Genomic DNA, 23,406 nt, shown 5'->3' with positions numbered 1-23,406 from the left:
AAGCTGTCACTGGAGTTGTTTTAGACAAGAGTGTGAATAAAACTTTTGAAATGGTTTGAGAGCTTCCTGTGAATAAATGAATAGCGTGTAGTTTTTGCCAGACCAGTTTGTGCTGACTAGAGCTTGAAGGCATAACAGTTAAGCTTATTTGACAGGAAGCAAAAGCAGCTTTCTTTTCAAGATCAAGTTCAAAGGGCAAGAGCGTTGTTTCTCCCTCGGTGTCCCTGACTGCACCTGTGTTGCTCACACACACACACACACACACAGACACACACGCACACACACACATGCACATGCAAGGAATATTGTCCACACTATTTTCCCTCCGCTGACAGACAAATTCAGTTTTGGTCTAAGTTTGCATGCATTAGCTGTTGATGTATCTTTGTACTTGCACATCTGTTGTGCAGCGGATATTTTTAATTGTGCAGGTGTTTTTCCAAAATGTTTCCGAGATGGTTTTATGACCTCGACTACCTTTTATTCACAGAATTTGTCACAACATTCAAGGCAGAAGGAAGGTCTGAGGAGAAAGAGTGCTGGACACCTGCAATGATCTGTAACAATGCTGCAGTTCATCAGACCCTGCCAAGGCTTCGCTCCCAAAGGCCCAAGGGTTTGCGTGTGCACGTGTGTGTGCATGTGTTCGTGCGTGCGTGTATGGCCTTTGCTTTGATCATGACAGAAGCATGGCAGAGTAAGTTTTTAATCAGTGGATTCCTCCTGAGGCAAAAAATACATTTCCATCTTTAAACAAAGAACCGGTCCACAAAGCATCGTTAGGTCTATATAGGCCATTGAATTCATTTTTTTTAATAACACATCTTGGCTTTGTTGCTCATTTTAAAATATCAGCGTCCATGTTGTAGGAGGATTACACGCCTCTCCTTATTCTGGCCCATTAGCACTGGCATTTTACTATACTGTAAACACTTGGCTTTATCAAGGAGCTTTGTATTCAGTGCAAGTCTTGCATGTTGTTCTTTTATTGCACGACAAGTGAAAAGGATCCTGTTTCAAACTAGCACGCACGCCAAAGCCGCCCACAACGTCGCCCCGTTGCTTGTGTCTTTACATCCCTGAGTATGAATGCTCAGAATCAAAACAGCTGGTGTGTCTTTATCTCCAACCTTCTCCCACAGAGTTACAGAGTTACTATGTGTGAGCATGTGTAAGCATTTTAATGCGTTTCACTGATCATCTTGTATCCTTGGCAGTGGTGGGAAAATGTTTCCTCCCCTACTTGTTCTCTTAAGTGATGACAGGAGCTGTGTCTCCCCCATATCACAATTCTTCATAGCTCACACACGCACACACACACACACATGCTATGGGAGACATTCAAGTCACAACTGGCACAGCAAGTTGGTGATCTGTGAGCTATTTTAGTTGATATTTTGTTTGTTTGTGCTTCATAATTCACCCCGATTGCCATCTTTGGAGTCATGTCTGAGTTAACAAGAAACAGCCAGAAACCATTTGTCACTTGTCTCTAAAGGTTGAAAGTGGTATGTTTGGAACTTTGTGAGAACATCTAAAAAGAAGCGAGACGAAAAATGTCTGTTCTCATGGATTTATTCCAGGAATGATTTTGTGTTTAAAGAATCCGGGCTTTTTTTTATTTTCTTCTTCATTGTATTTTCACGTGTAAACACAAAAAAACTCAATATTCCAGCTGGAGTTTTCTTGAAAAAATTTGAAAACTGTGGCACAAATCTTATCGAGGTTTCTGAATGCTATTAACTACCGGTGAATGTGGGTCTTACTAAACAAGACAAAGTTGATCAGACAAATGTGGGAAGCATTTAAGTGTTTTACCATTTTTTTGGAGCACTGAAAATGCTGGAGGCCAGCTTAGAGCTGATTGTAGAGCCTTCTGCGTAGAGACTTGTCAGTTTGAAGCTTCATGTTATGGACTTTGAATGAAAAGACTGCAGGCCCTGTGACAGACTGGCGACCTGTCCAGGGTGTACCCTGCCTCTTGCCCTAAGACAGCTGGGATAGGCGAATGGATGGATGGATGGATGGAGACTGGATGCAGTGACTTCTCTTAACCCTATTTCCGACGCTACCTCTCGTTAACCTTAACCCAAATTAAGCCTCAACCTCACCTTAAAGCATGTCTTGACTGTAAAATGTCGTGATTTATGCAAAGTGAATGTGTCATCCATTGGATTTTGTCCCATAGTGCTGTGTGTGCACAACACAAATGACCAAACACAGAACACGCAAGAACCTCATGGAAAAATGTTTTTCAGCACTGCAAAACATCTTCCATTCAAAGAATTAAAACACTGCCTTGTAATCTGGCATACAAGCAATTCAAAGACAAATGAGTGTGTGCCATCTTTTAGTTTAACTGTCTTTAGTAAATTTGTCACATGTCCTTTCTGGATTCCTTTTAGTATTCCTGCTGACTGAGAGCTATCATTGACATGTTGTCTGTTACGCTTACTGTCTTGTCTGTTTATTCTCTTATTATAAGAATAAACAGACACTCAGTACTGCTGTGTTTGTCATTAAGGTGTTACAGTACACTGAAAAAAAGGGATTGGCCAGCTCTTGGATTTACGTAAGCATCTTGCGTGTATTTAACACAATTGCCTCATGCTTTAAAGTTAAGTGTAACTATATAGTGTAGAAACTACATGATATGCAGAGAGGGTAGATTAAATTGTTCATATCATGTTCAAGTGAAGTAAGTCAATAATATAGCAATGTTAAATCCCGCGACACTGCACGGGATTTCAGTCTCGCACTCTTTGGATCGTGGTTTCAGGAAGGCATCCATCTCAGTCAAGTCGAGCAGCCACCTCTGGGTGGTTGTTACATTAAAAAAGTCTACCTTGTAATTTGAACACAATAATTTCATGTTTCTTTGAACGTAATTAAATCATGTAGGATTTGCATGGAATTCAAAAACTTAATTTGTTCTTGTTGAGATGACACAATACAATCTAGTAAGAGTGGTTAGTTGCTGAACTCATGAAATTCACAAGATCGCACAAGATTTCAAACTGCAGGAAAATCACTGGAGTTATAAGAGGCAGAGAACTACACACACACCACATGCATGCTATTGCTACTTATTGTGGATTAACCTGTCGAGGACAAAAACAAAAAAATTCTGCATCAAATACAGGAAATCATAGCTTTCCTGTATTTCCTAGATTGTTGGCATGGTGGTTAGTGCTGTTGCTACACAGTAAGAAGGTCCTGGGTTCAAATGCACATTCTGGCTAGTTTGCAGTGGCTTCTCTCTGGGTATTCTGGTTTCCTCCCACAGTTAAAAGTCATGCAGTTATTAGAGTTAGGGTTAACTGGTGATTCTAAATTACCCGTGAATGTAAGTGCACGTGGTTGTTTGTTTCTATGTGATAGACTGGTGAGCTGTCCAGGGTGTACCCTGCCTCGTAACCTATCACTTCAGGGTTATTTCCCAGCCCTCCTGCAACCCGGAGGATGGTAGTCATTGTAAATCCATTCAATTTTTATGGTAACCAGACTGTAGATTTTGTTGAACATTATGTAATATGAAGACAACATGTAGTATTTAAGTGACCAAGTAGCATTTGGATAAAAGTTATTGAATAGTGTTGAAATAAAATGACAAAATTAAAATAATTAATTAATAATTGGATTAAAATATTCCAAGAGCTCAACTTACTTCATCTGAACATGTTTCAATCGTGTTTTATGAACACAAAATGCACAGGTTTACTGAATATGAAAAAGTTGTGTTGATTTAACTCAGTTGTTTAGGTTTCTGCCAAAGCAAAACATTTGTGTGCAACAAATGTCCACTACTGAATCAAGTAAATCCAACATGGCCTTTTTTTCACTGTAATTAAAGCCAACACCCTGCAAACCTCACTTCAAAGGTCTGGATTCATCTACAGCTTGTTGTTTGTATCAAAATGCAGTTTTGAGTATTTTATGGTAAATGGCCTGTATTTGTATAGCGCTTTACTTAGTCCCTAAGGACCCCAAAGCGCTTTACACTACATTCAGTCATTCACCCATTCACACACACACATTCACACACTGGTGTAGGCAAGCTACATTGTAGCCACAGCCGCCCTGGGGTGCACTGACAGAGGCGAGGCTGCCGGACACTGGCGCCACCGGGCCCTCTGACCACCACCAGCAGGCAACGGGTGAAGTGTCTTGCGCAAGGACACAAGGACCGAGACTGTCGGAGCTTGAACGGCTCGAACAAGACGAACTGCCAACTCTTGAGACACGATCACCCTTTTAGCTGATATCACAAACAAAGACTTAATATTTTTAATTAATAAGGGTAATAAAGTTTTAAATATCAGCATTTTAAATCACCTTGTCCCTAACAGGTTTCAAAATTACTTCAATACAACCTGATATCAACAACACATGACATACTACACTGTGTCATTATTTGTGTAACAAAAGCAAAACCACAATACAGAAACTGTGTGTGGGAAAACTATGCACACTCCATAATTCAGTAGCTTGCAGAACTGAATTTAGAAGCAATAACTCAAAGTAACTGTTTTGTACGTGACTTTATCAGCTTCTCACATTGTTGTAAATAGTTTTCTTCATTACATTGTTGTTTCATGTAAATGAGGTTTGCATTTTATTATTATTGTTATTATTTATTCATTTATTTGTTTTTTTTTTTTGCACAACTCTGTAAAGGCCCCTTTTCACTCATTGTTTGAGGACTAGTTTGGATTAGTTCTCTCCTTTTTCAGCCATTCTGTTGCTGCTATGTGGGAGATCATTGTGCATACTTTGGCATACAGAGGAGTTCATGTTAGACTCAATAAGTGTAAGCATGCTCAGGTCCTGTGGTTACAAAACAAACTCAAGTCATCAGGCTGTATCGATTATTTCTAACTTTACTGTTATAAACTTTGACATTTAACATGCTAACTGAATCCTGTAGAGTCTAATATGAAGGTTTTGGTTCTTTAGCAGTTTCTCTAAGCATGTTGGAGTTTGACCTTGGAATGAATTTGCTAGAAAGTCCACTCCTGGAAAGACTGCCTTCCTCTTGTAAATAGCCTTTCTCGATGTAGAATGATGGACTTCAAATTTGGAAAGTTTGGAAATGGTCTTTATAATGTTTCCTTTGATGTGCAAGAACAACTGGTTCATTGTGTCATCACCCACCTGAATGCTCCAGACCAGCAAACTGTCACAAACCTCTCCCTTTAATGAAGTGCTCACACTTGCTGATGATCAGTTAATCAAGTGCATTTGATCAGCAGCATTTTGGCAGCTCCTTATCTAGTAAGGAGGTGATTGGTTTTTCCACACACTACTTCAGCATTTTGGCTTCATTTTATCAGGTATATATTTACACAGTGTGATATGTAATGCGTTGAGTTCATATTTGTCTTATTTTCCGACCTGCTAGGGACTAGCTGATAATTTTTTCTTATTATTATGTCATGGTGCATAAAACCTTAGGATTAAAAAATTGGGTGCTTTCTTTGTCTTGTGACTATATTTTTACACTCATGTGGATTTAAATTCTGAGACTGAGGGGTGGGGGTTAATGCTTCAACATCACTTTAGCAAATGAATTAGATTATGAAACTCCGGTTAGCACTCTACTAGAACCGTGGATATAAAAGAAGAGATAACATCTCAGTTCATGGCTGCAAAGTGATTTCAGGTTATACAGAAAGCCAGTAAATAAAATAATCTAAACAAATTATGCCAGCCATAAATGGATATCACATGATCTTTTATTCACTAACACCAATTACGTTAGCTCCTTTCTGCTTTACCGGCTTCTCCTCCTCTCTTGGCTCCTTGCCTTCCCTACAAATCTGCCTAGAGCAGGAGAGACTGCAGCAGCCAAGGGGATTACAGCAACAGCTCCTTTATCCAGCAGCACCCCCAAGGAGCGTGAGATCACAAACTATATGTGTCTGTGTGTATCCCAGTGAATTAGATGAAGAGACCATAATCACACCTCATTTATTATCTGTTGGCAAGTGTGGAAATAAGTGGACATTATGGCATAATCCTGTATCACCCTGTAATTCATGCTGAGTGGTCCAGTTGCGATTTAGCTTAAAATATGGAGAGAGATCTGACAAGAGAAACAACCAAAGAGCAATACAGAAGACTACTAAGCTACTAAGGGAGAAATCTTGTAGGGGACCTGAGTCCTTCAGGCGTTCACACTCCTAAAACCCTTGTTGCGTGTTACTGTGTGTGTAAAAACACAGCTCCACAGGTGCTTGCTGTAAGGGGCTTTGACTGCAGGCTTGAGTTTCCAAAACATGGATTTACACTAATGTGCAAGGGAGGTTATGTATACCAGCCCTTCAGCATTTTGTAATCTTTTTCACCAGTCACTATGGTGAATTATTGTAATAGAAACACAACTGCATGAATGTGTGTGTGTCTGCCTTATTGTCAAAGCAGTCGTGCAAGATGTCCTTAAAGCAGAGATAATATTCAGAAGTGAAAGTACTCCAGGTTTGTTTTAGGGCACAGCAGCTACTAAACCACACACTTACACATTATGCCTAACACACAAACACACACACACACACACACACACACACACACACACACACGCCCACTGGGTAAACACCTCGGCTTAATTATGATCGAAAGTGTAAAGGGCGTAGCACTGTATCTATATAAATGGGTAATTGTGAAAGTAATTTGCGCTGTTTGTTGTGTATAACTGCTGTAATAGGTGATAACATATTAATGATCATGTTGGTAGTAATATCAGAATTACAGTGCTCTATTTAGAGGCTGAGCTTTGTAAACACTTAAATGTTTGACATTTTAAATAAACTGCCAAACATGTGAATGTCTTTCTAAGTCAGGTTATCCAGCGTTTTGTTTCTCACTTCCGTCTTTGACTCAGCAATTTATTGGAGCTCAGTCTCACCATAAAACCGGCCTGTGAATGAAAGTACGAGTCACAAGTTTGAACACAACTTTTTATTTTAGGTTTTTGCATTATTTTTAATTTCTGCACTGAATAAAATACTGAGCATACAGAAAGTGTAAAAAGTAGTTTGAATTACATTCACTGGACACTTCATTAGGTACACCTCTCTAGCACATTGAGCTTTGTTTGCCGTCAGAACTGCTTTAATTCGCCATGGCATAGATTCCACAAGGTGCTGGAAAATTTCCTCAGAGATTTTGGTGTTTATTGAAATGACAGCATCACACCATTACTGCAGATTTGCACCATTGCACATCCATTACGTGAATCTCTTCCTAGAGGGACTCTATTTGATTGGTTTGGAGACCATTTGATTGCAAAGGGATGGACACAGTCAACAGAAAAACTCAGGTACTGCATTTAAACAATGCTCAATTGGTTCTAAGGGGCTCAAAGTGCATAAAGAAAATATCCTCCACACCAACTACCACCACCCTGATCTGTGGGTAGAAGGCAAGATAGATCAATGCCTTCATGTGGTTTACACTAAATTCTGACCTGACCATCTGAATGCTGCAGCATAATCGAGACTCATCAGACCAGGCAGTCATTTTTTCAATATGAAGCTTAACCATAAGTTCAGTAAGGAAGATCTGTATTCACTCATTTGCCTACTCTCCTGGTTGTTCAGGCTGCTAGTCTATTCTTTATATCATTTCTACATGCCCACACTGTCAAACTCAATACTGACATCATTACTCATTAGTTGAATCTTCCTTCTGCAATAGAATCAGCCTCTAAACTTCTATTATCCCATTTTGATGAGCCTGTGCAAATTGTAGCCTTAGTTTCCTGTTCTTAGCTGACGAGAGTGACACCTAGTGTGGTCTTCTGCTGCTTCACGGTTCGACATGTTTGTGTTCCAAGATGCTCTTCTGTAACTTCAGTTACTGTTGTCTCACTTTCAACTCAAAGGAGTCCGGCATATAATAGGTAAAAAATGAAAATGATGTGTGTTAATTAGGAACAAACACACTTCATTACCACAACTGTGTTGGAGAAGCTGTGGAGATGTAAACGTGAATCATTCCCATGTGTTCTGGTTCTGTCTCAAGAATTTTGGGAAGATGTTCATTTAGTTATGGGTAAAATTCTGGGTTATGCTGTATCTAAGTCTTGTACATTATTATATCTTGGTGTCATTACGGAAAATGTGTTGAAAGAGGATAGATACATATTGAAAATGATGCTTGCAGCCTGTAAAAAGGCAATCACAAGAAAATGGTACAAGATAGACCCACCATCGCAGGATGAATGGATCAAAATTATAGACAAAATACAAATTATGGAACAACTGACTTATAGAATAAGGACTCAGGAAGATCAACACCATCGAAAGTGGGAGAAATGGACTGATTACATAAACTCGACAGGATAAAGACCATCACATTGGACAACTGGACCCTCATACACACAATAATAACATGGCTGAACCACCACTCACAACCACTAGCACTTTATATAGCCTCTGTAGAAATTATCCACACATTTCACTTATCTTAACTGCACTACTGTATAAATCTGTATAAACAAACATTCTGTACAGTACGATAAATTGTAATTCTACAACTGTTTATAACTTGCATAGTTCATATTTCTGTAAAGTTTTCATATTTATAGCCTGTACATAGCTTGTACACCACTACAGCCTTTACATACTTATAGTTATAGCATATTCATAACATACCTTCATACCGTGTACATTATAACATACCCATAATAAACCCATATTTTGTACCCTCATAACAGACCCATTTCTGTAATATATTTATATATGTATATTATTGCTAATATATATTTTGTAATATATCTATATCATGGCTAAAGCACTTCTGGATGGATGCAAACTGCATTTCGTTGCCTGTACTTGTGACATGTGCAATGACAATAAAGTTGAATTCTATTCTATTCTATTCTACATTGATAATGAGAACTGATCAAATTGTAGAAACATGTTGACCCAACACGTTCTTTTTTCACCTGTTTTATTTATTTATTTATTTTTTTTCTTCCTTTTTTATTTTTTAATTGAATTGAATTTTATTTCATTTTTATGTTGTGTTTCGTTGTTACCCTCTACCTCCTCTGTATAATGTTTAAAGAAAAACAATAAAAAGAAAGTATCCAAAAAGAGAAAATGATGTGTGTATTTCCAAGTAGCCACCTTTTGAGAGTTTTGCACAGACTTGATGTTTTCTCAACCACCTTCATGATGTCATCAACAGGATGCAGTCTTGAATGACTTCACACATACAATGAGCACTTATTTTTCCTGCACACTCATCCCAATCCACCATCAACTGGGATAAGGTTAGGTGATTGTGGAAGCCAGCAAAACCCATCTCCCCACCATCCCCTCCTCCTCAATGCTCCATGATGAAAACCACATATGCAGATACCATCAGTTCACCATCCCTTGTGTTTCTTGCTTAAAGAAGTCCTCTTTTTCTTATTGGTCTCTTATTAGACTGCTTGCTTTTTGAACTCTAGGAAGCACTGACAGGGGTTCCAATCTGAGGTGCCAATATAAAACTATAATTAACATCCTTGGTGCCACAGAGGTAACTATTTTTTTAAGTGATTTTGCACTGTTTTGTTTATTTGCTGTTCTTGTCATAACATGGATTAAAACATGTTTGCACTACCTTGCCATAATACAGTTTACGTATTATGTTTATGTTTAGTGCTGAAATGCTATCTCAAATTCTGACTGATTAGAATGAATAAGCTACTTACAAAATACTAACCTGCTTTCATCTAGTTGGACAGAATTTGCAAGTCTCTGCAAAACTCTTAAGTCATACTTCTTCCCTAAAAACAAATTTTTGCACAATGATTCACTTGCAGTGCCGAACGAGGCAGAGGTTAAACTGCGCAGATGTCATTTCTTAAACCCAACAACTCACAATTGTTTACACTTGTTGCTAATGATGTGACGATACAAATATAAGCCAGTTCAGAGAGCTCAGTCTGGAAGGGTGTGTTGAAATTTTAAACCAGCAGTGAATGGAAACAATCCGCGAGGCAGACGAAGAAGACAAGGAAGAGGAAGAAGTTTCAGAATAGTAATATACGATTACATTTGAGCAAGTGCTGTGGGTAATAATTTTTGCTATATGTAACGACAGCCCATATGAAAGCAAACTGAAGAAATGTAGAGAATGAGAAATGTTTTTTTAAATTAAAATGTCCCCTTTCATATATTTCTTCCATAAAATAATGGCTACAAATTATAATATGAGACATATACCCTATATGAGATTCACAGTATAGATAATAGTAAACAATAACTACATGTTACATTCTTGAGTAAAACATGGGCTCATACTGTCAAGAGTGGGAAAACAGTGGTTTCTTCTTAGCTCACTTTTTTGTGCTTTACCTTATTTCACTTACTTGAAGAGAAGAGAAGAGAAGAGAAGAGAAGAGAAGAGAAGAGAAGAGAAGAGAAGACACTGCAGTCTTCCACATATTATTCAGGCATATAATGGATTAATGTCATATAAATAGACATAGTACCATACTCCATTTATCTTCATTGAAGTGCACGTGTGCACACACACAAATATAGTAAGAAGGAGGCAGACAAATGACCAGACTAAATAGTTTACTCCTCTCAGACTGCTGAGATTTGGAGCAGACATGCTTATTCACACAGAGAGAGGGAAGGAGATACAAGTAGACCATTTTAGCAGGATAAGCTATGGCAGACCACACATACTGTGGACTGTACATGCATGCAGACATAGTGGGAGAGCCCAAGCAACAGAAACAGTTCATTAACACTCCCTGTTTGAACAGGTGTCTGCCTGACTAACATGTTTATGTGTGTGTGTGTAGAGACTGAGGTGGGGGAGTTGTCACTCATCACCAAGTGCTAAGCCTCTAAAACGCATGGATCCGAATGCTGTTTCCTAACTAAAGGATTTTGGTGTTTATCTAGCATTTGTTTAATATCGGTACAAAAGAGCAATAATGGGACCAAGTCAAGCAATTTTACATCAAAAGACTGCCGATCATTAAAAGTCTGCAAATGTAAGTAAAACATCCGTTCACAGCTTCTTCCGGGTGCAGACATGCACCCTCGTCACAGATTTGCAGATTTACAGAACACTGGAGTGCAACTTTGTAACCTGATTGATCAACAACAAAGTTGAAGATGTTAGCTGATTTGATATAGTTCTGATTAAATTCAGCTGATTCTATGTTGTGGTGTCAAACTGACACTTTTACAAAAATCTCTTGATAGATATTAAAAGAGCAGTCACAAGTCTGAGTTTCCCATTTGTATTTGTAATGTACATGAATTACCCACAGGAATTATGTACTTATGTAGTATAGAATTTTCATATATGGTTTAATCCAAAGCAAATTAATTAGTGGAACAAATATGAAAAAAAGGTTCATGAAAAAAATAAGAACTGAACTTTATTGTAATTGTTAATATTTTTACTTTCATGACAAAGTTATTAAAACTAGTCCATCAGGATTACAATGCTTGAAAATGACAGAATAAACATTCACTGCTTGAGAATGTTTTTTCTAGCTTGTTGCATGAATTGCAGACTTGACACTGAAGATATGAATGTGAATATGATGAATAACTCATGATGGTACATCATGATGACTGATGTACCTTTGTTGCATTAATACATATACCTGTCTTGAAGCACAGCATGCATGACATACGGTTATTTATTGAGTTTTTTTCCCAACTTTTACGCCGATGACTTCTGTGAACTTGAGGTAATTAAAGTTTACAGTAAAATGTTGCTTTTTGAAAATATCAATCAAAATCTGATGTTTGTGTCTGCATCCATCAGATTTTTAAAAACGGACCATTACTTCGACACAGACTTCCGCATAATCAATATGATCCATCTCCGAAGTCTTCACCACTCACCCTTTTATATTTTTTTCTTCCAAATTCCAAACCTTCACTCTTCCAGCAGTTTGAATTCAGCCAGCGTGTTCACAAGTTCAAGTTGCGCTTTCAGTTTTGAGGGGGTCAAAGTTGAAATGTGCACCTGTGCTCAAGACAAAACAACTGTACCTGCCCTGGATGAAAGGTAAATACCTGCAAACACACACAAACTTACCATGTGTTTCTGACAGCACAGATGTGGCTGCAGGCTTCGCCTCCCTTTTGATCCACCCCGTTCTATGCTTTCTGTTCTAAAGGGAAACAAACGCTTTGGATCTTTTATACAGAGTAAAACGGCAATTGTTACTTTTTTGACTGGTGAATTTGCAAGAGCGTTTTAAGTCTGGGGTGTCAAATATATCGCCCAAAGGCCAGAAATGGCTCCATCAAAGATCTGGCCCAACAGATGGCTCCGCAAAGTATGTAAACTTCAGAGGAGCATGGCACCAAGCATTGTGTTACAAGTTGTTAAGAATACATTTATGAGAGCTTTCCAGTTGGGCTTCCATACCACAATAAAAGAAGGTGAATGGAGCCCTACCACCATGTTCTCTCTCAGTGTTTTTTGTTAATAAATGCCTCATTTATTGGTTTTATGTAAGGACTTCACTGCTCCAACCCACTTAACATAAAAGTGGGCTGTGTGTGGTCCATGCATATGAGCTTCACACCTTTGTATTGAGTTATTCTCTTGTAAAGCATGCACACAGACACGGGAAAAAAAACAAAACATTTAAAGAAAGTTGGGCTCCCCACCTTTTAATAGCAGTGAATAGAGCCCGACTGCTGGGTCTTTATTCCACAAGTGCAATTCAGTGCCAGAAACAATCAGACATCAATCAATAAGAATGACAGCTTGCATTAAAGTGTATTCAGTGTGGGTACAGTTGTATAACTAGCCCCTTGAGACTCTTTTGGATACAGCATAATGTACACAACCTTTTCTGTTGAGCACAAACAATGAAGCTCTGTTGTTTACAAGACTGTTAGTGCCAGCTAATGCACATGAAGGTCTTTTTCTTCTTTTTTTAAAGCTGTCCTCTGCCAAACAGGTAGACCGTGACTAATCACAGAATTGGGGAAAACAATAATATATGTTCTGGAAATAAAATAAGATTTGAGTTATCAAAATGACCAAAAAACTATTTAAATACACAATTCTGACACCTGGGAGCATCTAAACGTTTGTATTTTTTGCCCAATTAAATCATAAGCAACAGTGTTAACACTGATATATGAAAAAACAAAAAAAGTAGATTCACTATTTTTTAATTACTTTGCCTGCAAAAAAAAGGGGGGCTACCTCAATCTGTAGAAACTAAGATGTTCTTTCCTAATCTGTGGAGTCGTCAACATCTCAAGTTAATTTATAGGGGGAAACATACTCTCTCTCAACTTGAGTTGCAGCTTTGGCCAAGTTTGATTTATTGTCTCAAGGTTTCTGGACAGTGACACTTTTCAGGAAATAAATGTAGATGTTCTCGCTTTAAGTTGATTGCTTAAGATGCTGAATTAAGAACTGAACGCTCTGTCTGTTATGAGGGATCTGGATGATGAGTCAGTTATTCGCAAACTCAAACTCTGGATGGGAAAAAGAAAAATCCAGTTCTAGGACAGCAAAGCTACAGAACTACTAGAGGCAACAAAGTAACACTACTGCCCCCTGCTGACTATTCTTCCAGCTTAAAACTCCTTACAGCCTCAGCTTCAAGAATCAGAGGATGCTAGTTTGAAAACTTCTCCAGATCAGCTAGTTCGCTTTTACATCATGGTGTTGTCCTGTGACTTAAACAATATCTATTCTTGAGTGGTAAAGAAATATATCTACTCAAACTGCCTTTGAGGATGTCTTTCTTATCTGCTATGTCTGAATGGGATTGGGACAACTGAAGTGGATTTTAGTGAGATACTATGTGCACATTAATATCTCCTTGTAGAAAGAGCTCAGAGTAGATTACACCACAGAGGCATCTACATCTCAGCTTCCATTTGTTGTGTTCTCCTCTTGTTGTGCTGGTGCTTGGTGAGTCCATACTTGAAGAACTCATAGACTGACCAGCTGATGGCTGTTGAGGGCATCTGGTAGATGACTCTCGCTTGGACTCCCTTGAAGAAGCCCCGCAGGCCGCCCAGCCTGTATACTGTCCGGAAGGCATGGGCCAGGCCTGAGATGTGTCTGTGGGCTCCTTTGCCGGATGACATGGAGCCAAGGGCTAGAGACTCCTGGGTGTTGAGCAGGGTCTTGCAGACATCCAGAGGCGTGGTGGATGCGGCTGCGATCGCTCCGGCCAAAGCCCCGGACAACATGTGCGATGAGGGATTGTACTGTCTGTGAGGGTTTAACAGCTCCTGAAGGTACTCGTAGGTCATGAAGTGGAGCGCCTGGAAGGGCACGTTCATGGTGAGCTGGGTGGTGTAGCTGCGGTAGAATGCAGTAGGGCCCTCTTTCTGCCACACTGCACGTACACAGTCCAACACGCCGTGATAGGGCGAGTTATACATCTGCATTCGCTGCTTCACAACTGAGGGAAACATGGTGTCCAAAGATGGTAGCGCAAAGGTGGAAAGACAAGGAAAAAGAAATGAAAAATTAGGAAACCATCACCTGCAGTAAAGCTATCCTTAAGAGAATAAACATACAACATATACAAAGACATAATATGCAATTCCTCAGACAGCTGCAAGCCATCTAACAGCTGCAAATGAGGGCTCAGACCAGTGTCCTTCTACTGACATGTTTGGGCAGGTGGTCTACAGACAGCTGTGAAAGTGACTATGTAAAGCTACAGGGCTGCGGCCAACATGTGAAGATAGTTGGCCCAGGTGTGGCACCTGTAGGTTTCCTTACTGAAACCCAAAACTGCTGTTTTGAAATAGAATATATATATATATATATATATATATATATATATATATATATATATATATATATATACACACACAGCTTGACTCTCAAAATGCTGCCCTTACCTTCAGCTGGGTTCATGACTGCATCGTGAAGCAGTGTGGCCACACACCCAGCTGTTCCTGAAACAAACACACTTCGGAAGTCACTACACATTCAGATAACTACGGCAAAATAGGAAACTAGAAGAGAATTTTCACTTGCAACAGAACCCATCTGACCTCGGCACAGCTTATGCTTTTTTAAAATTCCAGCTCAAAACAGCAACTCACAGCAGAATTTCTGGAAATTTAATAAACTGCTGGTGTAAAAGAACATTTCTGACCATGGTTTGTAAAGCAAAATGTAAGCAAAGAGAGACACCTAGTGGACAAGCCAGCTTATTTCTCATTTGAGGATTTAAATCAGAAGAATAATCTTAATAAAAGATGACTAACGGGAAAAAAAGAGTAGATGAGATGGGAGAAAGAGGACTTACCCAGCCTCCCATTAAACTGAAACAGAAGAAAGAGAGTGTAGGAAGAACAAGGTAATGGCTGACTTTTTTTTTTTTTTTAGTTGAGATGGCTTAGCTTTACCCTATCCACTATTTAACTTTCCTTGAAGCCACTGAATGGACGACAGCTATCCCTGGCTTTTCTTTACAATGTACAACTGTAGCTATGAAAAGCGTTTATCCAATTTGATGTCCTGCCAGGGGTTTTTTGGACTGGTCAGGCAGCACACAGATTAGGCTGAGTCAGCAGCTTCACAGACGAGTGCATTTGGCAACAATCTTTGAGTCGGGAAAGTCCTAAATATCAACCTGTTACAGTGATCTCATGGCTAAGATTGCTATACACGATCTATTAATTTATAACATAAACTGTGTATGGATGTTTTATGGTACCATTAGCCAAATGACTGTTAGCCCCTGGATGAATCACATCACTTAGAGTCTTTTTGAGTTTTTCATAGCTGGCAAAATACAGGGCATGGGCAGGACCCGCCCCAATAGCTGTTGCATTCAAGCCTCTCAATGGCCGCCAGATTCCCTCTGTGGCTACAATCCGGCGAAGAGCATCCATCACATTCCTGTAGCGGGCCGCAGGGTCGGGCTGAAGACTCTGCATTCGTGTCTGCGAAAGAAATGGCATTCTAATGTCAAATAGAAATGTGAGCAGAGTGTGCCACTATCCTGCCCACTATTAACTTAGAACGAAGCGATACGTTTGCGGTGTTTGACCTGATTCTGATCTAAAAATAGGACAGAATGCATAATTGAACTTGTTCCATATGTCTGCCTAAGAAGACAATGAAGACAGCTCCGAATAGAATGCATTGTGAATGACGGGTTAAATGAGGGAAATGAGGTATTTGACATTGTGTGGGGTGTATCTTGGTGTACATGCATAAATGAATACAAGGAAGTATGCAGTTACAAGCTCCAGGGTCACAAAGGGACATAAGCTGACTTCCTCTAAGCTTCTTTTCCCACTGACCCTGAAACACACCTTTCTCTTTTCCTCCTTGCACATGCTCACACGTACACACACTCACACACAGGTGGATGATCGATTATATAGACACATTAAAAGACAAGAGCACAAAATTAATGTTTAAATCACCTGGTATTTGATATTTATACAAGGCTGCATGAGTGGACTAGATGATTGTGTCTGTCTCCAAGGCACCAACAGCAACATAATCTCCTAAATACCAAACTTCCAGCTGAATGGACAAACTTAAACCCCACTGTGTCCATGCGCAGCTCTGCGGAGCAATGCTATGAGCATACTGCACACAAAGTCAGTGCACACACTTGTAGTATTAGCAGGGTAGTGCAAAGAGGCTGAAATATCCTCAGTCACTCATTGTCGTGACAGATACACGTGTGGAGTCCTCACCAGCTGTAGGTTTGCTTTGTTTACCTATAGCCTGTGGTTATATAACTACAAAGCAATGACCTTTGTAATGCTATGCTGTAACAAGTCCATCCATTCTTTGAGGAAAAAAAACAACAAAGGGTTGTTTTGGGTTTCATTTTTCATTGACTAGAGAGTCAAATACTCTAAAGTGTAGACTCTGACAGACTTGCAAATAAAGCACACTTCTTCAGAGCTGCAGCAAATTACTGGGATTTACGATACAAGAATGACTAAATGCCAGCCTATTCAGAACTTTATTTACAGTACTTAAGAGAAAGGCTTATGTGCGCGAGGGAAAGATTTTTTTGGTATAGCTACTCTGCACAAATATAATTCTAATGCTAACTGCATACTAAACACTACTTTTAAAAAAGTTTGATGTTTTTACGTCTAATATGTAAACAAATTCATGCTGTCCAGGATTTAGTGTGCAGGTACTCCCTGACTGCACTTTGCTGCATTTCAATTAGCCAGATCTCATGTGTGACTTGGTTGAGAAAATGCTGAGCTACACTAGTTCCACAAAAGAAACTATACAAATAAAAAAATTAAAATGGCCTCATCCAGGTTCAGGCCTGTAACTGGCCTAAGTGCGCTACAGGTGAAAGACACGGATGAAGTGAGAGTGGAGATTTTCTGCCTGCCAAACACAGCTCAGTGTCCTGAACCCACTTTGTGGCCGCCCTCCTCTTGGCTGTAACAATGACCTCTTTGGGCCAGTGTGACACAAAATAAAACACTGAAGCTGCATGATTCATGCAGTAAAATATCTTTTTTGGGGGGGGGTGAGTGAGGGAGTTGCTCTGCTGCTCCAGGCAGCTTTTTCACTGGGTTTCTGGGAAAGCAGCTGCTCCACTGTGGGGGGAGAAGGGGCAAATTGTCTTCTATCTTGTAATAGTCAAAGCCGGAAGGGCGTAAGTTGCAAGAGAGAACAACTTGTTTTTGTAAACACCGAGTACACATTTCCTCCATTGTTATTTTTAGAATGGCTGACTCATTCTCTTTAACTTGACACCTCTTTAATTAAGCAAGTGGTTCCCCGTTTGCTCGCACAAACGTGCAGTTACGTAACATTACATCCGCTGAAACTCTTGACAGCAGACTGATTTGATAATTACGTTATTAGTTACACAAAGCTACTCCTTTTTGACTTAAATGGCGGCTAAACAACTTATTACGTTATTTGCACTCAGGTTGACGCTGTAACAGCATGCTAACAAATAAGCTAATACGGCTGTTAAACGCTAACTGAGCCGACTGACCTTGTCCTCATAGCAGCCAGCTCTGCGGCGTGTTTGGGTTAGCGAGCAAGCTAATGGGCTATGCTAATATGCGTGATGGCTACATGAATGGTAACTCCAGACCACACCAGGGACTACGGAGACGAAGCATTCAACAATCACAGAAAGTTGTGGTTTTGCTGGTTAGCCAGTGAGCCGTGCTACCTTAACACAGTCGATGGGGAACATGAGGCAGTGCTCCATTATCCCGGCCACAGCTCCAGCCAACATGTGGGTGCTAGTGGAAGCTCCCTGTGGCAAACCCTCATAGTCCGGTTCAGAGTCCTCTGACTGTGCATCTTGTGCACTGCGGATCAAATCAACAGTCTGTATTTCAGTTTCCCCTCCGATCCGGGGTGTCAGGCTTCCCACGATACTTTCTGAAACTCCCCAGAATCTGCCCCCAAGCCATCGAACTTCTGCCCCGGCAGAGGCTCCTGCAACCCCGGGATCATTCCCTGTGGTCTCCGCTGTCATCCGACGCCTCCTCACAAATCCATCTGTTTCCATGAGAAACGAGGGGATGTGTTAAGTCTTCTGGCTCGCGTGCACGGCTGGTCGTGGACCTTAAACTTTTACATTCCCTTGGGGAGCTTTCACGGTTACTTCCCTGCTACACCATTCCCTCCCCTCCTCTACCCCTGACAGCAGCGGGAGCCAGGAAAGGGAGACCGTGACTGCAAATGCACAGCGAGCCCTACCACAGGCCGCGATGAGGAAACAATCTCTGATTGGTTACGATAGCCAAGTACTCCTCACACCATTGGATGATATCCATGCCCCTCATGATTGGATTTTGGTGAGCGTTTCAAATCCGGTCATGTGGCGTTTGACTTGAGGTGTTGCTACATGGTAGCTCATCTGTGCAAGCCATCAAAAGACCCGAAGATCACTGTAGGTCAGCCTCAAAATGTCTTTTAGTGGCTGTGAGCAAACCGAGACACGCGTGATTACAAGATGAATGGGCCAGGGTCACTATTTCACAGTTTTTGTTGTCACTTTTGTTGCTGTTCTAGTGTGATTTGTGGTGTTGTCTAAAATCCAAACTGCAATCTGTGTTTCTTCTCTTAAAAAAATACTGGAAAACCTTTTGATAGGACACAAGAACATTTAGTACAAGAACATTCGGTATTATTTGCTAAATTGAAGAGACTGTGTATGTAATAACAGTCGACATAAAGAACTAAATAACAAGAATTGTGTTAAAAGTGCTTAAAAAATGTCCATGTGAGGCTCAGCCCACTAACACACACTAATCATTGATAAGGTTCAGAAGTAATTGATCTTCTCATTACAATGCAGTGTTCTGTTGGAAAACTTTGAGTTCTAGTATCAAAGTGACATGTCACTTAGGTCACTTTGACATTTAACCCCTACCCGAATTGGTGGAGACTAGACACATCCCTATGGAAATGATAGTCCTCGGTGGCTGTGGCCATCATGAGAAGCAAGAGCCACAACCCTCCCTGCAAAAACTGCTTGAGGACCACCTCAGAGGGGCTGACCCAGCCTCTAAACACCAGTGTCTGGACTAAATCCTGGACAGCATGAATTTGTTTACATATTAGACGTAAAAACATCAAACTTTTTTAAAAGTAGTGTTTAGTATGCAGTTAGCATTAGAATTATATTTGTGCAGAGTAGCTATACCAAAAAAATCTTTCCCTCGCGCACATAAGCCTTTCTCTTAAGTACTGTAAATAAAGTTCTGAATAGGCTGGCATTTAGTCATTCTTGTATCGTAAATCCCAGTAATTTGCTGCAGCTCTGAAGAAGTGTGCTTTATTTGCAAGTCTGTCAGAGTCTACACTTTAGAGTATTTGACTCTCTAGTCAATGAAAAATGAAACCCAAAACAAACCACATGCTGCAACCTACAGGATCCCATTCAATCCCACAGTTGACCTACACAATAATCACTATAATAATAATAATAATGATAATAATAATAATAATCCCTAATTTTGACAGCACTAATATATATATGCAAATACCCTACAAATTATTCTGTAACACATTTCCATGTGCAAAAAATGATTGTAGTGATATTTATGCTTCTTTTGTAGGCTGGATTATATCAAGCATGGGATGTTTGCCAACTAAGAAACCATTTTTTGCAAATCTATGCTAATTTTGAATCTTTTTTAAGCAATTGTTATAATGTCATATGAAACATAAGGCTGTTAATTATTAAGAACATATTGTTTATTATATGATCATATTATGTAGAGCACATATCACTTGATTATATATTTTTTTGATATCAAAATGTTATGTGTGAAGTTGTCCACCTTGTCTACAGGACTGTATGACTTCAGTGATGCAACAGAAAATAGACACATTACATTACCACAATTAATTATTTAAAATACATATTTATTCCATTCTATAGACATTGCTGCGAGCATAGGGATAAATGATGATACAGATTTGTGGTGTGGAGTTGTGTGCAGCATGTAGGCTGTAGTGTCCATAACAGTAAATGATGTGTAAACATCATAATGGTTTTATGCACATGAATAAGAAGCATTTCAATATGTTTTACTCAATTTTATGTCAGATTTTAAAATAGACAATATTTAAGTACAAATAAATGGATATTCAGTAAACTTTCACTTATATATACTTGCTTTCCATTAAATATTAATGTGGAAATGATCATCTTTTCCATTATTCCAAGATAATATCCAAATTGAGGCTGTGTTACTTAACATTTATTTGTATATCGAAATGAAGACATTTGCCAAAAGTTTACAGTTTACAGGGTTTAACTGCAACATTTAGTAGTTGCAGATTAGTAATCTGTAGTGTCCATAACACTATTGAATGGTTCAAAATTTCTTTATCCCATTTCACAAGATGATAAAGTTGCAAAAACAATTCAAATATTAGCATTTAACAGACTTTTTTTTTTTTTTTTTGATAAATGTCAGCTTTTGAGCGCTTGACTGTGGGCAACCTGAGGGAGAACAGCAATTGTTGCATTTTTGCAAGAAAATTATCAATATTTATTTGATTTCATTCATTTAATGTTGTTTGTTTTGTGTTTTTGACATTGTTTTGTTTCCCTTTAATTCTGGACCATTACGTATGTAATAACAATTGATTGATCGATCGATCAGTTTTTATGTCCAGACTCTAAAATAAGTAAGTTTGATTCTTCTAGCACATTCAAAATTGACTAAAGTGAAAACAGGGCTTTCCTTCTTTGAAAAATTACAAATTGTAAATTATTGACAGGGTAATAAAAAGAATATTTGTTATTGTCATGTGACAAAGTTGATTCTGCTTTTCTTGTTCATTAACACTGAACTTCATCATAAACATTAAAAGCGTCTTTAATTTGATACATCAAGTAAAAGAACGTCATATACTCATTCTCCACCTTCATGGACTGCTTTGAGACAGTAGTTTATGATTAAATTATTGTCAATGCTGAGAGCTCTAACATCTTCACTAGTGAACCACTCTGCCTGGAGGCACATGAATCACTTTTTTTTTTCCATATAATGGGCTAATTGTGTTTTGGTGCGGAGCTGTTATAGCATAATTGAATTTTCTCCTTTATTGCCTGGGAGAGCCTCTAAGGGCATCAGTGTTGAATTTCTGCCGACAAAGGGGAATGAAGTGTTAATTTCTGCTTACAAGAAGAAAATCTCTTGCCATGATCTTCTGATCTAGTTAAGGTTGATTGGATGATTTACCGCAGACGTTCCTTAAAGGAAAACCAAGCAGACAGCATATCTGGATCATTTCTCTTCCATGAAACTAATGCTACTGTAATACACCGGGGAAGAGGCATGTTAGGTCTAGCGGGAAACTCTAGATCACCATAACACATCATTTCATTTCCCCTACCAAGAGAGTGCACAATCTATATAAACCTCAGGAATTATTTTACACTGTCTAAGCAAAACATAGTCAAAAATCAAAATTATATGGACAAGATGAGAAGATAACTTGCTTATATTCTGCTGTGTTTGGTTGTTTTTGTACCATTTAACACCCTCCCTTCCTTAGATCTCCTTCTCCTGCTCCATCTACTCCCTGGATTGTTTCATAGCATGATGCATGGCCTCTTATCCCATTAATGCAAGGTGAATGAACCACTAGGCCAACATGACATCCTCAACAGCAGCACTATGAAACTATTCTGTGTTAAGAGCTCATCTTAAAGCTCTTAATGTGAGCCCGTATAGTGAGATAACTCAAATACAGCCACAAACCAGCCAAGACTGATGACACTTCTGGATTATCATACTTTTCATATTGAATTTTTAAATTTAATTAAATTAATAAATTTAATCCTTTCAGCTTTTTACATGCTAAAAAAAAATCTGATTTTTGCAAATTCCCAAGTTCTGCCTGTCAGTAAGAATAAATCCAAAGACTTTATATTTAATATTTTTTATTAAATTATTTATTTAAACAGGTTGTAGTTGAGATCAAAATCTATTTTTCAAGAGAGACCTGTTTACAAAGAACCATATAGATAATAGATAATACATGATCACAAATTAAGAAAAAAAAATTGCAATAGTAGTTTGAGATAAATGAACATAACCTTTAAAATATCCCAGTGAAATCAGAGAATGTAGCTTCATAGTTTTTGCTTGTTTGTTTGTTTTTAAGCTTATCACATTTATGCCCAGCAAAAACATTCAAAACAAGTGAACCAGTGAATTAGAGGTAATGTTAATGTGTCCTGTGACTTGATATTGAAAGTATGCTACTGTGTTTAAATTGAAGCAGGGAGCAGAGGCAAGATTCTTGTAAAATAAATAAATAAATAAATAAATAAATAAATAAATAAATAAATAAATAAAACAAACATATATACAATGCTGCTCTTTTCAATTCGCTAGTGAGTCTCCCCACTTTTGAACTGTACGTACAGTACATACAGTGCATATTACCGATGTGCTGACGCGAACTGTGAACCTGTTATTAATGGAACAACCCCGCCACCATGTGTTCACTTCCAGAATAACACCAACACGTTTGGTTTTCTTTTTTAAAATTACTTTGGTCATTTTGTGACTTTAAATCGAATAAATATCCACATTAAAATGTATTTTATGTATCCTTGTATTTCTGCTATGGGCGTAGCCAGTATCAGGGCAGAAGAAGGAGGTGTACTAAACTTTAACTGTAACAGCGTAAACTCAAACTACGTGTATAAAAACTGCCTCATGTGACAGAAATACCACATTAGCTATCTGTGCAAAGCTCATGTGTAATTTCACTCCCTCTCTTATCAATACGCCAGAAGTGAACCATTATACATTATATAACTACTACAGTTTACTTCTCTGTATCTATTTCCTTAACTGATGAGGTCCATAAAGGGTCGCCTCCAGTATGAAACCCGGATCTACTTCACTATAAAAGAGGGAGGGATTGAAGTGGAAGAGTCCAAACTCC

General features: G+C 38.9%; 1 protein-coding gene across 1 annotated transcript; it reads right to left on the bottom strand.

Moving 5' to 3' along the window:
* Positions 1–12,623: 12,623 nt before the first annotated feature.
* slc25a28 (solute carrier family 25 member 28) lies at positions 12,624–18,675 on the bottom strand. The gene is made up of 4 exons (XM_006783904.3): positions 18,149–18,675; positions 15,686–15,914; positions 14,862–14,918; positions 12,624–14,413 (listed from the first exon to the last, which is right to left on the bottom strand). The coding sequence occupies exons 1-4, from the start codon at positions 18,491–18,493 to the stop codon at positions 13,863–13,865; spliced, it is 1,182 nt and encodes a 393-aa protein (XP_006783967.2). The 5' UTR covers positions 18,494–18,675; the 3' UTR covers positions 12,624–13,862.
* Between the last annotated feature and the right edge of the window lie 4,731 nt (positions 18,676–23,406).

The sequence above is a fragment of the Neolamprologus brichardi genome, chromosome 13 (assembly GCF_056152115.1).
Source record: "Neolamprologus brichardi isolate AB-2024 chromosome 13, ASM5615211v1, whole genome shotgun sequence".
Lineage (NCBI taxonomy): Eukaryota > Metazoa > Chordata > Actinopteri > Cichliformes > Cichlidae > Neolamprologus > Neolamprologus brichardi.
This window is presented reverse-complemented; position numbering and strand designations above follow the sequence as displayed.